This window comes from Anomaloglossus baeobatrachus, chromosome 3 (assembly GCF_048569485.1).
Source record: "Anomaloglossus baeobatrachus isolate aAnoBae1 chromosome 3, aAnoBae1.hap1, whole genome shotgun sequence".
Lineage (NCBI taxonomy): Eukaryota > Metazoa > Chordata > Amphibia > Anura > Aromobatidae > Anomaloglossus > Anomaloglossus baeobatrachus.
In genome coordinates, this window is record NC_134355.1 from 662,747,928 (window position 1) to 662,766,864 (window position 18,937).

Genomic DNA, 18,937 nt, shown 5'->3' on the forward strand with positions numbered 1-18,937 from the left:
AACTCCTCCCATTGTGGGCTAGTCCCAACACTTAACTTCTCCTTGGCCTACAGTCAGTCAATCCCATATAAACTTGGTGATATTATATCGTAATTCTCATATCACGTATCACAAAAACGCAGGACACAATTCTCATAACATGACAATAGCACGCTATGTGTCTTCAGGGAAAGGAATGCGACAACAACCAGTTCACCTACTTACATAGGTATACTATTGCTTCCTTTTGTAAAAACGTACGGTCAGGTTTCCTTTAATATGTTATGCAGGGAACTCCATTGTATTTGAAAAGTAGATAGTTTGATAAAAACTGCTGACTCATGTTATCACAGCTTCTGATGGGTTAAGTACGGGGACGGGGTGGAGCTACTGATGTTATAAGGTTCAACAGTACACTACTATAAAAGTTTTCAAAATACAGAAGAGAGAAAACAGAAGACTGGATCAGTAGGTTGTGTCCTCTGTGCTATCTTCACTTCAGGACTCAAGGTAAGATGTCGCATTTTCAATATTGTCTTATATTTTTCTTGATTTCTTAACACTGAAATATATTCACTATTATATTTAATACCATAGAATCCTGACAATGTATATAAGCAATCTGTGTGTGCAGCTTCTTACTTGTTTTGTAATAAATTCTAGGTAAATGACTATTTAAAAAAATAAAATAAAATAAAACTATTTTATTAGGAATTTATCATGAAAGGCTTTTTTTTAAATAAGTTTTCCTTGTGGACATACGCTGTCCGCGAACTTATAGTGGAAAAATAAATAAATACATAAATAATAAATTAATGAATGAATAAATGAATGACCTGTGTAGGGTTCCCCCATATTGTGACACTCAGCACAGATAAAGCAAACAGCTATAGGCTGCAGCCCTCAGCTGACTGCTTATCTTGGCTTTGTATGAAAATATGACGGACCCTATGTGGCTTTTTTTTAATTATTTAAATAAATACTTTTAAAAAAATGGCGTGCTGTCCCCCTAATTAAGATTAGAGATGAGCGAACCGGTCGCGGTTCGGTTCGAGTTCGGTTCGCCGAACGGGCGTCTCGCTCGAGTTCGGTTCGGCGAACGTTCGACGAACCGAACTCGAACCGCATAGGAAACAATGGCAGGCAATCACAAACACATAAAAACACCTAGAAAACACCCTCAAAGGTGTCCAAAAGTTGACAAACAACTCACAACACAACACAAACACATGGGAAAGTGACAAGGACATATACTCATGCAAAAACAAAAGAGCAGGACAAGGAAAAAGAGGAGGAGACACAGATATAGGCATGGGACGCCCTTCTAAAATCATGTAAAAAACCTCAAGGTGACTCCAAGCGGAATCTCCTTTTTTTCCAAAAATTGTGCCCCACACACACCCACCCCTTCAGTGGCAGCACTTGTGCCCCAGTTGTACACTTCACAGCTAGATTTGCATCAAGCACATTAAAAAATACGCCATACTTAACCGTCCCCAGGATGACACCGGGGTAGGTAGCAAAGTCTTTCCTGATCCCAGCTCTGTTCATCTTGGATCATTTTTAAAAACAATGTAAGCAAGGGTTATGTTACGGTTGCTGCGAGCACTGGAGACTAAGTCCAGATTTCTTGCTACTGCACATGTGCGAGCGCTGGAGACTAAGTCCAGATTTCTTGCTACTGCACATGTGCGAGCGCTGGAGACTAAGTCCAGATTTCTTGCTACTGCACATGTGCGAGCGCTGGAGACTAAGTCCAATCTTGGAGCCATTGCACATGTGCGGGTGACATCATCGCTGACACGAGGTCACATGTCTCTGACACCTTCTATGCCGATTGGTCGCTGGTCATGTGCTTGTGACGTCTTGCTCGGTGATAGGCCAGCATGACGTCACTCCTGTCGTTCTGGCAGCGGATTGGCTCTGGTGTCCTCCATCTTGGATGAGGCACAGAGTCTATATAAGACCCTGACACACGCCGCATGGTGCTCAGTCCTCTTGGTTCATGCATATGAGTAGACGCTCTGTGCGCGTTCCTCTAGGCATTCCTCTGTCTATGCTAGGTGAGCGCTACCGGCAGGGTAGCGTTCTTATACCTTACAGCTTCGGCTGCTGTCCGTATCCTTACCTCTTAGGGGAGCGGACATAGGCAGGTGCCTGAGGCACATGGTCTGGCTGGGCCTTGTGATTCTACTCGTAGGTGGACGTTGCCGCTAGGGTAACGTTCCTTATACTGCGTCTGGCAGTTGTTCGTATCCTCGCACACTAGGGGAGCGAACAGAGGTAGGAGCTTTGTGCGGCTTACGCTGCTGTTCGTCTCTTTTGCACCACTAGAAGAGCGGACCTAGGCAGGTGCCATATCTAGTGGTTCGTGTCCTCGCACACTAGTGGAGCGAACGCAGGTAGGAGCTTTGTGCGGCTTACGCTGCTGTTCGTCTCTTTTGCACCACTAGAAGAGCGGACCTAGGTAGGTGCCATTTCGCACACATTGCCTTTGTCTCTGTGATTATTAACAGAGATCATTCCACACACCCTCCAAGTAAGGGAGGAATTGCTTTACTTACTTATTATATCCTTCTGTGAGTTAACAGAGGTATTGCACTCTGCCATAGTCTGCAGCAAAGTCTTTGCACGGTGGACCCTGACTGTCTGATACTCCTTTCAGTTATTATCAGACAGCCCCCCGTAACAGGTTACTCCAAGCGAAGTCTCCCTTTTTTCCAAAAATTGGGCCACACAGACACTCACCCCTTCAGTGGCAGCACTTGTGCCCTAGTTGCAAACGGGATGTTTTGATTTGTATCAAGCACATTCCAAATCCACAAGCATTTACTCTCCCCAGGATGACACAGGGGTAGTAAATTCCTTGTGGATCCATGACTTGTTCATTTTGATAAACGTTAGTCTGTCCACATTGTCACTGGACAGACGCGTGCGCTTATCTGTCAGCACACACCCAGCAGCACTGAAGACATGTTCAGAGACAACACTGGCAGCTGGACACGACAAAATCTCCAAGGCGTAAATGGAGAGCTCTGGCCATTTTTCTAGATTTGAAGCCCAAAAGGAGCAAGGCTCCATTTGCAAAGTCATGGCATCGATGTTCATTTGGAGATACTCCTGTATCATCCTCTGCAGTCGTTGACTATGTGTCAGACTTGTTGTCTCTGGTGGCCTTGCAAAGGAGGGTCTAAAAAAATAATGAAAAGATTCCATAAAATTGCTGTTACCAGCACCAGATACGGTGCTACTGGTACGGGTAGACTGTTGAAGATGACGAGACCGTCCCATGTTTGTCAAGTTACAACTGGGAGATTCACTCCCTGCACCTGCACGGTTGTTTGGTGGAAAAGCCGAGCTAAGATCGAGTAACAGCTTCTGCTGATACTCCTGCATACGTGCGTCCCTTTCTATGGCTGGAATTATGTCACAAAATTTGGACTTGTACCGGGGATCTAATAGTGTGGCAAGCCAGTAGCCATCATCACTTCTAATTTTGACAATACGAGGGTCGTGTTGGAGGTAGAGCAGCAAGAAGGCACTCATGTGTCTTGCGCAGCCATGTGGACCAACTCCACGCTGTGTTTGTGGCATAGAGGTGCTAACCGTTCTTTCTTCCTCTGACATCTCCTCCCAACCTCTTTCAACTGAAATTTGACCAAGGTCTCCCTCATCCGCTGAGTCTTCCGTGTCCATGGACAGTTAGTCCTCCATTTCTTCATGTTCTCCTGCACCTTCCTCAACATTTCGCCTGCTACCATGTGCCCTTGTTGATCCCTGTCCCCCATGGTCCCATGCCTGCCGCGTTGGTGATGATGAACGTCTGGACTTTGGTGTTGTTGTTGTGTCTTGCGCATATGAATCCTCCTGTAGTTCCTCCCCTTCCTGTTGTCCCACCCCCTGACTCCGAATAGTGTTTAACGTGTGCTCCAGCATGTAAATTACTGGAATTGTCATGCTGATAATGGCATTGTCAGCGCTAAACATATTCGTCGCCATGTCGAAACTGTGCAGAAGGGTGCATAGGTCCTTGATCTGAGACCACTCCATCAGGGTGATCTGCCCCACCTCTGCATCTCGTTGGCCCAGGCTATACATCATGACGTATTGCACCAGGGCTCGGCGGTGCTGCCACAGTCGCTGTAACATGTGGAGAGTCGAATTCCAGCATGTCGCCACATCGCATTTCAGGCGATGAACCGGCAGGCCGAAAGACTTCTGGAGTGATGCAAGTCGCTCAGCTGCGGCGGTTGAACGGCGGAAGTGAGCAGACAGTTTTCGTGCCCTGGTCAGAAGGCCATCTAGGCCGGGATAGTGTGTTAAAAATTGCTGGACAACAAGGTTCAACACGTGAGCCATACAAGGCACGTGTGTCACCTTGCCCAGGCTAAGGGCCGCACCCAGGTTTGCAGCATTGTCGCACACGGCCTTACCAGGCTGCAGGTTGAGTGGAGACAACCATTTATTAAACTCAGTCTCCAGAGCTGCCCACAACTCAGCCGCTGTGTGACTCCTATTTCCAAGACATGTCAAGCTAAGGACCGCCTGATGCCGTTGCGCTCTGCTGCCAGCATAGTAATGAGGGGTGCGTGATTCCTTCTGCGCAGTGAGAACGCTGGTGGCCTCACCAGGCAGGCTTGGGGCGGAGGTGGAGGACCCAGATGAGGTGGAGGTGGCAGAAGCAGTGGCGGAACTTGGACAGACAGAGGATTGACACACAAGTCGTGGGGACGGCAAGACTTGTGCAGCAGACCCTTCACCATCTATCACCATAGTTACCCAGTGCCCAGTCAGCGACATGTAACGTCCCTGTCCATGCTTACTGGTCCAAGTATCGGTGGTGAAATGCACCCGTTCACACACAGAGTTTCTCAAGGAAGCGGTGATGTTGTGTGCGACATGCTGGTGTACCGCGGGCACACCTTTCTTAGAGAAGTAGTGGCGACTGGGCATCTGGTACTGCTCAGAGGCACAGTGGTGGCTGAGGATGCAGTTGTAGACGTGCTACCAGTACTCCGACTCTGTCCAGGAAGGCGCAAGGTAACTTCGTCGTCAGTTGCATCCTCCTCCACCGTCTCTGTTGACCTCCTCGAGGGCCTGACTGTGGGTTGCCAGTAGGTGGGATCTAGAACTTCCTCATCAATTGTTGTGTTTGCACTCCCCTCACCCCCAGACCAAGCCTCTTCTTGCCCTGAACGAATATTTAAGTTGTCATCCCAATCTGGTATCTGCGTCTCATCGTCATCAGTATGTTCCTCATTGTCTATAACAACAGGTGTTACAGTTTGTGAAAAAGGGTCAACATTATGCTAAGAAACTTGGTCCTCACGGCCTGATTCAGAGTCACAAAGGTTCTGGGCATCCCTGCAGACCATTTCCTGGTCTGTACTCACTGTAGCTTGGGAGCAGACCTCTGATTCCCAGGCTATAGTGTGACTGAACAGCTCTGCAGACTCAGCCATCTCAGTTCCACCATACTGTGCAGGGCAGATGGAGACTTCAGAGCTGGGAGAAAGCAAGTTTGATTGGGATGACAACTCAGAGGACTGGTGTTTTTTGGATGCGGTAGTTGAGGTGGCGGAGAGGGCACTTGTTGGACCACTTGAGATCCATTCAAGCATTTTTCTTTTTTGGCCATCATTTACCTTTGTTCCAGTTGTTCGTGTCCGTAAAAAAGGGAGCACATCGGATTGTCCACGGTAAGTAGTAGACATCTTACTTTTGCTGGAAGATGGTCTATCTTCAGCAGATGTTAATGGAGCTTTGCCACCTTCCCCACGGACAAACCCTTTTTTTCCTTTTCCAACACGCCTCTTCCCCTTTCCACCAGCATCTGTCATTTTTCCACTCCTTTTGATTGCGACAAGATTGTGCACTTAAAATGTGGTAGTAAAAATTGAGAGGTGGTGTAGATTGCAGCGGTGGTCTATCTTTATTAACAGCAGAATAAACAGCAATAACTATCCCTGACAATGCAACTACGGCCCTTAAACTGGCAGGATAGTTTGCTAGTATAATGGCTTAGTAACAATGAGTTTGAGTGTGCAATGCAGAGGTGATGCACATAAATTTGCACCAGTGGGACACTAATGGAAGTCCAACAGCCACTTTTAGGATGCCACTAAGTTTACTCAGTGTTTGCTAGTATAATGGCTTAGTAACAATGAATTTGAGTGTGCAATGCAAAGGTGCTGCACATAGGTTTGCACCAGTGGGACACTAATGGAAGTCCAACAGCCACTTTTAGGATGCCACTAAGTTTACTCAGTGTTTGCTAGTATAATGGCTTAGTAACAATGAGTTTGAGTGTGCAATGCAGAGGTGCTGCACATAGGTTTGCACCAGTGGGACACTAATGGAAGTCCAACAGCCACTTTTAGGATGCCACTAAGTTTCCTCAGTGTTTGCTAGTATAATGGCTTAGTAACAATGAGTTTGAGTGTGCAATGCAGAGGTGATGCACATAGATTTGCACCAGTGGGACACTAATGGAAGTCCAACAGGCACTTTTAGGATGCCACTAAGTTTACTCAGTGTTTGCTAGTATAATGGCTTAGTAACAATGAGTTTGAGTGTGCAATGCAGAGGTGATGCACATAGATTTGCACCAGTGGGACACTAATGGAAGTCCAACAGGCACTTTTAGGATGCCACTAAGTTTACTCAGTGTTTGCTAGTATAATGGCTTAGTAACAATGAATTTGAGTGTGCAATGCAGAGGTGCTGCACATAGGTTTGCACCAGTGGGACACTAATGGAAGTCCAACAGCCACTTTTAGGATGCCACTAAGTTTACTCAGTGTTTGCTAGTATAATGGCTTAGTAACAATGAGTTTGAGTGTGCAATGCAGAGGTGCTGCACATAGATTTGCACCAGTGGGACACTAATGGAAGTCCAACAGCCACTTTTAGGATGCCACTACGTTTACTCAGTGTTTGCTAGTATAATGGCTTAGTAACAATGAGTTTGAGTGTGCAATGCAGAGGTGATGCACATAGATTTGCACCAGTGGGACACTAATGGAAGTCCAACAGGCACTTTTAGGATGCCACTAAGTTTACTCAGTGTTTGCTAGTATAATGGCTTAGTAACAATGAGTTTGAGTGTGCAATGCAGAGGTGATGCACATAGATTTGCACCAGTGGGACACTAATGGAAGTCCAACAGGCACTTTTAGGAGGCCACTAAGTTTCCTCAGTGTTTGCTAGTATAATGGCTTAGTAACAATGAGTTTGAGTGTGCAATGCAGAGGTGATGCACATAGATTTGCACCAGTGGGACACTAATGGAAGTCCAACAGCCACTTTTAGGATGCCACTAAGTTTACTCAGTGTTTGCTAGTATAATGGCTTAGTAACAATGAATTTGAGTGTGCAATGCAAAGGTGCTGCACATAGGTTTGCACCAGTGGGACACTAATGGAAGTCCAACAGCCACTTTTAGGATGCCACTAAGTTTACTCAGTGTTTGCTAGTATAATGGCTTAGTAACAATGAGTTTGAGTGTGCAATGCAGAGGTGCTGCACATAGGTTTGCACCAGTGGGACACTAATGGAAGTCCAACAGCCACTTTTAGGATGCCACTAAGTTTCCTCAGTGTTTGCTAGTATAATGGCTTAGTAACAATGAGTTTGAGTGTGCAATGCAGAGGTGATGCACATAGATTTGCACCAGTGGGACACTAATGGAAGTCCAACAGGCACTTTTAGGAGGCCACTAAGTTTCCTCAGTGTTTGCTAGTATAATGGCTTAGTAACAATGAGTTTGAGTGTGCAATGCAGAGGTGATGCACATAGATTTGCACCAGTGGGACACTAATGGAAGTCCAACAGCCACTTTTAGGATGCCACTAAGTTTACTCAGTGTTTGCTAGTATAATGGCTTAGTAACAATGAGTTTGAGTGTGCAATGCAGAGGTGATGCACATAGATTTGCACCAGTGGGACACTAATGGAAGTCCAACAGGCACTTTTAGGATGCCACTAAGTTTACTCAGTGTTTGCTAGTATAATGGCTTAGTAACAATGAATTTGAGTGTGCAATGCAGAGGTGCTGCACATAGGTTTGCACCAGTGGGACACTAATGGAAGTCCAACAGCCACTTTTAGGATGCCACTAAGTTTCCTCAGTGTTTGCTAGTATAATGGCTTAGTAACAATGAGTTTGAGTGTGCAATGCAGAGGTGATGCACATAGATTTGCACCAGTGGGACACTAATGGAAGTCCAACAGCCACTTTTAGGATGCCACTAAGTTTACTCAGTGTTTGCTAGTATAATGGCTTAGTAACAATGAGTTTGAGTGTGCAATGCAGAGGTGATGCACATAGATTTGCACCAGTGGGACACTAATGGAAGTCCAACAGCCACTTTTAGGATGCCACTAAGTTTACTCAGTGTTTGCTAGTATAATGGCTTATTAACAATGAGCTTGAGTGTGCAAAGGGCAGGAGGGTACAGTGGCAGGGTTGTGGGTCTGGGTAGAGGAAAGGAAGCCTCCCTTTCTATCCCTCCTAATGGGGAAATGCAGCGAGGAAATCCCTGACCTTAGCTACACCGACGCTGTCATCTTGTGTAGCTGTTAAACTCTGTTTTCACGGACCTGTCACCTATGGCTTTGACCCTGCCGGTATGAGCCATTAAAAGGACTAATAGAAAGTGCTATCCCTATTCTGTATAGCGCTGTGTATGGAGCGTATACAGCAGTATAGGAGACAGGAGCTACGCCAGCGGTGACTGACACCAAGACGCAGAAGGCAGATAATGGCGTGCTGGAGGAAAAAGTCCGTTTTTATAATGCAGGGACATGTGACATGGACATCCTATCACACATGCCGTTGCTTCTCTGGCTAAAAGTCCACTTAGCTGTCTGTGTGTCTGGGATTGGCTGACATGCTGTCCCGCCCCACTACACACGCGCGCTTCGGGAAGGAAGACAAGGAAAAAAAAAAAAAATGGCGATCGCCATTATCCAAACAGCAGTGATTTGAATTCGCTGTTCCCGCACACTATACACTGAAATTTCATAATAGTGTGAGTCACAGAGTGACTTACATTATTACAGCGGAAAGCCAGCTAGTAATTAGCTTGTCTTTTTGGTGCTAGAACCGTTCTCGAACGTATCTAGAACTATCGAGCTTTAGCAAAAAGCTCGAGTTCTAGTTCGATCTAGAACAGCCCCCAAAATCACTCGAGCCGCGAACTGGAGAACCTCGAACCGCGAACCGCGCTTAACTCTAATTAAGATAAAGCCAACGGATGGGATCTGGTATTCTCAGGCTGGGGAGGGCCATGGTTATTGGGCCCCCTTGAATAGAAATAGCAGCCTGCAGCCACCAGAATTGTCACATCCATTAATGCGACAATCCTGGCACTTTACGAGGCTCATCCTGATTGCACTGGTATAGTGGTAATCGGGGTAATATAAGGGGCTAATGACAGCTGCCACCCACTATGCCCTAGATTAGCAATAGAAGACTTTTATGAGACCCCCTATTACTAATACTGTAAGTGAAAAGAAATAAGCGCAAACACCAAAAAAATCTTTTATTGAAATATAATAAAAAATTGGAGAAAGAGGGTGTTTTTTTGTAACTTCAAACACCCAGATTAGATGTAATCCACAGGAGGTTCCACAATGATCCCTGCTTTACTACATACTGACGTTGCAGCGCATGAGTACATTATCATGGCTGGGTAACAAAATAGGGCGGGGACATTTTTTAAAATGATTTATTTTAATTTATTTTTAAAAAGCTCGTATTTTGATGCAAAACCAAGATATTGTGCACAGCTGGGGGCTACATCCTTTAGCCGTATGCTTTTTCTGCACTGGTTATGACAATATGGAGGGACCCTATGCCAATTTATTTATTTACTTTTACATCACTATACACACAGTGTGTGTGATTCCAACCAATCACAGACATATTCACACAGGGTGGGGGCGTAGTCTGACTAGAAAGTAATCACAGACACCGGGACTGATGATGGGTAGGGGAAGCAGTGAATATGTATGAGGGTTGATGAGCTGCCCTGGAAGTAGTATTTCAGCCATGCAGGAAACTTGGTAAGTGTAACGGTCCTGATATAATTCCCCTAGCCCTTTCTACCATCATTTTACAGCACAATGTTTGGATCCCCATAGACTTATATGGGGTTCAGTATCTGGTTAGATGTTTGAGGTCAAGTCCGGTCCTGGACAGGATCTTTTTAAAAATCTGTCTGGACCCGCTGAACTCAAATCTGTGGGTTCGCCCATCTCTAGTCCCAGGGCAAAACTTGGAAGTTGTGCCCACTTATGTATTGGTCAGATGTATGAGACCTTGTAGCATTCTAAATCATATAAAGACATATGTGCTGCCCCACCCCATAATGTAATAATGTCCACCAACCTTTTCTAATGACACCACTTCTGGATCCCTTTCCTGGTATAATGTCCCCCATCCTCGGCCCATTAAGGAAATAATATCCCCCATCCTGCGCCCATTCCAGTAATAATATCTTCCATCCTGGGACCCTTAAAGGCCACTTTACACAATGCGATATCGGTACCGATATCGCTAGCGTGTGTACCCGCCCCCATCGTTTGTGCGACACGGGCATATCGCTGCCCGTCGCACACAAAATCGCGCACCCCGTCACACATACTTACCTGCATAGCATCGTTGCTGTGACTGGCGATCCGCCTCCTTTCTAAGGGGGTGGTTCGTTCGGCATCACAGCGACGTCACTAAGCAGCCACCCAATCAAAGCGGAGGGGCGGAGATGAGTGGGACGTAACATCCCGCCCACCTCCTTCCTTCCTCATTGCTAGCGGGACGCAGGTAAGGTGAGGTTCCTCGCTCCTGCGGTGTCACACGTAGCGATGTGTGCTGCCGCAGGAACGACGGACAACATCGTAACTGCAGCAGCAATGATAATTGAGATTAGCTGGGCATGTCACCGATGAGCGATTTTGAACGTTTTTGCAATGATTCAAAATCGTTCATAGGTGTCACAAGCAACGACATCGCTAATGCGGCCGGTTGTGCGTCACAAAATCCGTGACCCCAACGACATCGCATTAGCGATGTCGTAGCGTGTAAAGCGGCCTTTAGGTAATAATGTACCCCATCCGGTGCCCCTTCTAGTAATAATGTTCAACATCCTAGGCCCCTTCCTTTTTTGTATGATTGTAATCACTCTCAAATGGGTAACAGAAAAAGGGAAGACCTACTAAAGGGAAAGGTTGCACCTGCACCCAACTGGTCACTGTACAGACTAGAAAGACCTGACTCCCTAAAAGGCTGTTCAGAGGTCTCTTGGACTTACTGAAGGACCAAAGGGGAGAAAGCAGCAAATTGCCAACAAGCGGAGAGGAAGGTGGATAGGAAAATACAAAAACCCTGAGTGAGAAAATTAAAACACATTGATATAAGGTAGAGAGGGAAAACTAAGGAGAGATACAAAAAAGAGGATCAAGTAGAACCTTCCAGAAACCTACAAAAGGTGAACTCACTGCAGACAATATACTGGTATTTACCCAATAAGGTAAACCCTAAACTGAAAGACTAATCTCCTAAACCCAAGTCCATCTAGAGGAAGTGCAGTGAAAGGTGAACATATAAAACCCAACCCAGAATGTGATAGGGCAGACTTAAACAGGAAAAAGAGAAACACCTAGAGAGGAGTGAACCAAAAAGGGAGAACATAGACATTTGAGATCATAAGCAGTTGGATAGGCAAGAAAAGGCAATAGCCCAGCAGAGAGAGGACTCTACCTGCAACAACATGTCACTGGATCGATTCCCCAAACTGAGCAATGACAATACCCACTTCTACGAGGGTCACTGGATTGTCAGAAGTCCCTATTATCTGACGTCAGTGACTAAACTCCCTCAACAAGCAATCCACCTAAAAATCTTCCGAATCAACAAATGATTCTTCTTACCTTCCATCACTCCCCTAATGTGCATTGTCATCTTCTACAGCTGGTGCAGAGGCCAGCAGCTGACATCGACATGACTGCTATTGGCGACATATGACGTCACTTCTACTGTATGTACCTCATGTGACTGGCACACTGATGTCAGCTGCTGGCCATTGATTGGCTAATGGCATATTGAGTTGCAGGCACCCAGCAGGTATCTGCTTACAATACATTTCAGTTGAATGTGCATACCTGGATGGAAATGAGATCAGTATTGGTGTCAGCGGGCCCCTCTCCCACACTGGTCCGGCCGCAGTCACACTGTCTGCAATTGAAATCATTATGCCTCTGCTTCATTGTTTCAGTCTAAATGAGGTAAGCTTGATGAAGATAGGGTTCTACCGTGTTTCCCCGATAGTAAGACACACCCGATAGTAAGACGTAGTGGGGGTTTTGGGGGGGTCAGATAATGTAAGACGTACCCCGAAAGTAAGACGTAGTAAACTGTATGTTGGAAAGATTAGCGATGTAACACGCGAGATCGCACTTGCGATCTACTGAGATAGCAAGTGCGATCTTGATTTTAAAGCATGACTTATGTGCAATCTCGGCAGATCGCAAGTGCGATCTCGCGTGTTACATCGCTAATTTGGGTTAGAGTGCGGTTGTGCCCGCACGCTGCACTACTTTCCCCTTCTCTGGAGACAAAGCGGCCTCCCTCCCCCTTTACCTGACACACGAGTCCCGTGCAGAAAGTTTGGGTGCAGGGGCTGGAGCGTGGCCGGGAGCTCAGCATGGTCCCGGCACAGCGGACAGTGTGTGCTGCACTCAGCGCTCTGCACCAACAATCAGCCACATTTACTGGAATGAGAGGAATGTGCGAGCCGCGCTGAGTCCTAGAGCCAACTGCGCCTCCCTCCAACAAACATGGAAAGTGAAGTACATGTTTCCTTAACTTGCGGTACACTTACGGCGCAATCGCGGCAAGTCCCCATACGGTACATTGCATGAAGACTTGCTGCGATTGCTGTGGGATTTTTTTCCAATATAAGACATACCCCGAAAGTAAGACAGAGTGGGACTTTTGGGGGTAAAAAGAATGTAAGACACTGTCTTACTTTCGGGGAAACACGGTATGAAAGAAATGTATGCCTAGTCTTGGTGGTGGGCTGAGGATACACACAAAGTATCAAATTAATACTCTAAGTAACTCAAATTATATACATATAGTCTATATGACAGTAATACAGTTTACAATTCATTTCATATCTATCTATCTACAAGTGCATCTCAATAAATTAGAATATCATCAAAAAGTAAATTTATTTCAGTAATTCAATACAAAAAGGAAAACACATATATTATATAGAGTCATTGCACACAGAAGAATCTATTCCTATATATTATATAGTCTTTACACACAGAGGGATCTATTCCTATATATTATATAGAGTCATTGCACACAGAAGAATCTATTCCTATATATTATATAGTCTTTACACACAGAGGGATCTATTCCTATATATTATATAGAGTCATTATACACAGAAGGATCTATTCCTATATATTATATAGTCATTACACACAGAGGGATCTATTCCTATATATTATATAGAATCATTATAAAAAGAAGGATCTATTTCACATGTTTATTATATAATATATAGTCATTACACACAGAGTATTGAAAATAAAAATATTTTTTTCTGTTAATGTTGATGATTATGGCTTACAGCCAATGAAAACCCAAAAGTCATTATCTCAGAAAATTAGAATAATTACCCCAAAACACCTGCAAAGGCTTCCTAAGTGTTTACAATGGCCCTTTAGTTTGGTTCCATAGGCAACACAATCGTGGGGAAGACTTCTGACTTGACAGATGTCCAGAAGGCAGTCATTGACACACTCCACAAGGAGGGTAAGCAACAAAAGGTCATTGATAAAGAAGCTGGACGTTCACAGAGTGCTGCATCCAAGCATATTACTGGAAAATTGAGTGGAAGGAAAAAGTGTGGTAGAAAAAGGTGCACAAGCAACCGGGATAACCGCAACCTTGATAGAATTGTTAAGAGAAGGCCATTCAAAAATTTGAGGGAGATTCACAAGGAGTGGACGCTGCTGGAGTCACTGCTTCAATAGTCACCACACACAGACTTATCCAGGACATGGGCTACAAGTGTTGCATTCCTTGTGTCACCACTCATGACCAATAGACAACGCCAGAAGCGTCTTACCTGAGCCAAGGAGGAAAAGAACTGGACTGCTCTCAGTGTCCAAGGTGTTGTTTTCAGATGAAAGTAAATTTTGCATTTCATTGGAAATCGCGGTCCCAGAGTCTGGAGGAAGGGTGGAGAGGCCACAATCCAAGCTGCTGAGGTCTAGTGTGAAGTTTCCACAATCGGTGATGGTTTGGGGAGCCATGTCATCTGCTGGTGTAGCTCCACTGTGTTTTATCAAGACCAAGGTCAGCACAGCCGTCTACCAGGAAATTTGACAGAAATTCATGCTTCCCTCTGCTGACAAGCTTTTTGAAGATGGAAATTTCATTTTTCAGTAGGACTTGCCACCTGTCCACACTGCCAAAAGTACCAATACCTGGTTTAATAATCACAGTATCACTATGCTTGATTGGCAACAAACTCGCCTGACCTAAACCCCATAGAGAATCTATGAGAGACACCAGAGCCAACAACGCAGATGAGCTGAAGACTGCTATCAAAGCAACCTGGGCTTCCATAACACCTCAGCAGTGCCACAGGCTGATCGCCTGCATGCCACATTGCCGCATTGATGCAGTAATTCAGACAAAAGGACCCGACCAAGTATTGAGGCATTTACTGTACAGACTTTTCAGTAGGCGAAAACATTTCTGAGGTTAAACTCAGTTTTTCAGTTGATCTTATATAATATTCTAATTTTCTGAGATAATGACTTTTGGGTTTTCATTTGCTGTAAGCCATAATCATCAACATTAACAGAAATAAACACTCCAAATTGATCACTCTGTGTAATGACTAAATAATATATAGGAATAGATCCCTCTGTGTGTAATGAATCTATATAATATATAGGAATAAATCCCTCTGTGTGTAATGACTCTATTTAATATATAGGAATAGATCCCTCTGTGTGTAATGACTCTATACAATATATAGAAATAGATCCTTCTGTGTGTAATGACTCTATATAATATATAGGAATAAATCCCTCTGTGTGTAATGACTCTATTTAGTATATAGAAATAGATCCCTCTGTGTGTAATGACTCTATAGAATATATAGGAATAGATCCCTCTGTGCCTAATGACTCTATATAATATATGCATTTCCCTTTTGTATTGAATTACTGAAATAAATTCACTTTGTGTTGATATTCTGATTTATTGAGATGCACTTGTATCTATCCATCTCTCTATTTCCTGTATGCCTTTTCTGCAAGTTTTCTACAGCACAGACCAATAATTTGGACACACCTTCTCATTCAAAGAGTTTTCTTTATTTTTATAACTCTGAAAATTGTAGATTCACATTGAAGGCATCAAAACTATGAATTAACACATGTGGAAGGAAATACTTAACAACAAACAGTGTGAAACAACTGAAAATATGTCTTATATTCTAGGTTCTTCACAGTAGCCACCTTTTGCTTTGATTACTGCTTTGCACACTCTTGGCATCCTCTTGATGAGCTTCAAGAGGTAGTCACGGAAAATGGTCTTGCAACAGTCTTGAAGGAGTTCTCAGAGATGCTTAGCACTTGTTGGCCCTTTTGCCTTCACTCTGTCACCGGAATTGGTTTTCACTTCACAGGTGTGCCCTGTCAGGTTTAATAAGTGGGATTTCTTGCCTTATAAATGGGGTTGGGACCATCAGTTGTGTTGTGCAGAAGTCTGGTGGATACACAGCTGATAGTTCTACTGAATAGACTGTTAGAATTTGTATTATGGCAAGAAAAAAGCAGCTAAGTAAAGAAAAACGAGTGCCCATCATTACTTTAAGAAATGAAGGTCAGTCAGTACGAAAAATTGGGAAAACTTTAAAAGTGTCCCCACGTGCAGTGGCAAAAACCATCAAACACTACAAAGAAACTGGCTCACATGAGGACCGCCCCAGGAAAGGAAGACCAAGAGTCACCTCTGCTGCGGAGGTTAAGTTTATCCGAGTCACCAGCCTCAGAAATCACAGGTTAACAGCAGCTCAGATTAGAGACCAGGTCAATGCCACACGAAGTTCTATCAGCAGACACATCTCTAGAACAACTGTTAAGAGGAGACTTTGTGCAGCAGACCTTCATGGTAAAATAGCTGCTAGGAAACCATTGCTAAGGACAGGCAACAAGCAGAAGAGACATGTTTGGGCTAAAGAACACAAGGATTGGACATTAGACCAGTGGAAATCTGTGCTTTGGTTTGATGAGTCCAAATTTGAGGTCTTTGGATCCAACCACCGTGTCTCTGTGCGGCGCAGAAAAGGTGAACGGATGGACTCTACATGCCGGGTTCCCACCATGAAGCATGGAGGAGGAGGTGTGATGGTGTGGGGGTGCTTTGCTGGTGACACTGTTGGGGATTTATTCAAAATTGAAGGCATATTGAACCAGCATGGCTACCACAGCATCTTGCAGCAGCATGCTATTCCATCCGGTTTGCGTTTAGTTGGATCATCATTTATTTTCAACAGGACAATGACCCCAAATACAACTCCAGGCTGTGTAAGGGCTATTTAACTAAGAAGGAGAGTGATGGGGTGCTACGCCAGATGACCTGGCCTCCACAGTCACCAGACCTGAACCCAATCGAGATGGTTTGGGGTGAGCTGGACCGCAGAGTGAAGGAAAAAGGGCCAACAAGTGCTAAGCATCTCTGGGAACTCCTTCAAGACTGTTGGAAAACCATTTCCGGTGACTACCTCTTGAAGCTCCTCAAGAGAATGCCAAGATTGTGCAAAGCAGTAATCAAAGCAAAAGGTGGCTACTTTGAAGAACCTTGAATATAAGACATATTTTCAGTAGTTTTATACTTTTTTGTTAAGTATTTCATTCCACATGTTTTAATTCATAGTTTTGATGCCTTCAATGTGAATCAACAATTTTCAGTCATGTAAATACTTTTTGACATCTACACCATCATGATAGTTATGATGTTGTTAACCACTCCAACCGAGGGAAGGTGTGTGTGATATGTAAAAGTGGCAGACAAATCGCACCAGGTATACACACCAAAAGAAAAAGAACCGCGATCAACCATCTTAGTCATTAAATAGATGCTTTTATTATTATTATAATTTATTCAGCATATAAAAAAGGGTGCACAGATCCCAGTGAATGATAAACGATGACAGGGCAGACAGAAAGTGACAGCTAAACAATACCTATGTATAAATATAGTGCATCATATCCATACAATAGTAAAGGTTGCCATATATTATAGGAAATAACAATTGAATGTCATGTAACCACCAAGCTGTCAATTTCTATCGGACCGCGGCTACCGATTACCCCTCTCCACACATATTATCATCAATTACATGCGAGTGCATGGGGCAATAACAGTAACTGCTTACCATATAAACAGGCACACTATACAGAACCGGGAAATGGCGCCCACCCTAGGGAGGGGTAATCGGTAGCCGCGGTCCGATAGAAATGTATGCTTCCCAATTTTCTACCGTGCACTTGTTTATATATTAATAAATTATAATAATAATAATAATAATAATAATAATAATAATAAAAAAAAAACATCTATTTAATGACTAAGATGGTTGATCGCGGTTCTTTTTCTTTTGGTGTGAATTTTCAGTCATGAAAACTCTTTGAATGAGAAGGTGTGTCCAAACTTTTGGTCTGCACTGTATATCATGCAGAACATTTTTCAGATAAATTCACGAAGTTACTCAAAAACTCATTTGTATATTATTGTTTATTTCACTGCAATAATGAAATAATCTTTGTGCTTCCTCTCCCCTTCCCCATTATTTTCAAACCAACCCTATCCTTTTTATCCCACATCAAATTTTTACAGAACTCCCTCTCACCATGGACCTGGTAACACTTCTCCTCTCCTTTATTATCATCCTATTTTTGGTGAACACTTTCATGAGTCAAAGACAAGGAAATGACAAGAATTCCCCCCCTGGACCAACACCTTTACCGATCATTGGAAACATCCACATACTGGACATAGGAAAACCCTATAAAACCTTTGTACAGGTAACACTGATTGACCTACTTGTTTCTAGGATATTTTGTAGAAAGGAAAAGGAGGAACTAAAGGGGGCTTTACACGCTACGATATCGTTAATGAATTATTGTCGGGGTCACGTTGTTTGTGACGCACATCCGGCGTCATTAACGATATCGCAGCGTGTGACACTTACCAGCGACCTTAAGCAACCTCAAAAGTGGTGAAAATCGTTCACCATGGAGAGGTCGTCCTTAAACAAAAAATAGTTAACGGTTTATTATCGATGTTGTTCGTCACTCCTGCGGCAGCACACATCGCTGTGTGTGACACCGCAGGAGCGACGAACGTCTCCTTTCCTGCGTCCACCGGCAATGCGGAAGGAAGGAGATGGACGGGAAGTTATGTCCCGCTCATCTCCGCCCCTCCGCTTTGATTGGCCGGCCGCTTAGTAACGTTGCTGTGACGTCGCTGTTATGCCGAATGCACCTCCCCGTTGAATGAGGGATTGTTCGGCACACACAGCGACGACGCCGACCAGGTATGTGCGTGTGACGCTGCCGTAGTGATAATGTTCGCTACGCAGCGATCACACGATATTGCATGCACAACGGGGGCGGGTGTAATCACGCTCAATATCGCTAGCAATTGCTAGGAATATCGTAGCGTGTAAAGCCTCCTTAATGTCCTGTGGAGAGATCTATTCCCAGCGTGATTAGGAAATAAACACAAAAAGAGGTGACTTAGTAGAATTATGGTCCATTTAATGAGATCACCTTGTCGCTGGTGGATGGATTATGTAATTTGGATCGAAACTGTAAACTATTTTTATATGTCTAGTATTAATAAATTTCATGTATTCATTAA

The 18,937-nt window shown here is 44.2% G+C and overlaps 1 protein-coding gene across 1 annotated transcript in view; it reads left to right on the forward strand.

The window, feature by feature from the left end:
• The first annotated feature begins 438 nt into the window (after positions 1 to 438).
• The window catches only part of LOC142297014 (cytochrome P450 2K4-like), a 43,763-nt gene continuing 25,264 nt past the window's right edge, over positions 439 to 18,937 (forward strand). The window contains exons 1-2 of the mRNA XM_075341222.1: positions 439 to 489; positions 17,912 to 18,099. Of these exons, the coding sequence (XP_075197337.1) occupies positions 17,926 to 18,099 (174 nt within the window). The 5' untranslated portion in view covers positions 439 to 489; positions 17,912 to 17,925. The remainder of the gene's footprint in view (positions 490 to 17,911; positions 18,100 to 18,937) is intronic.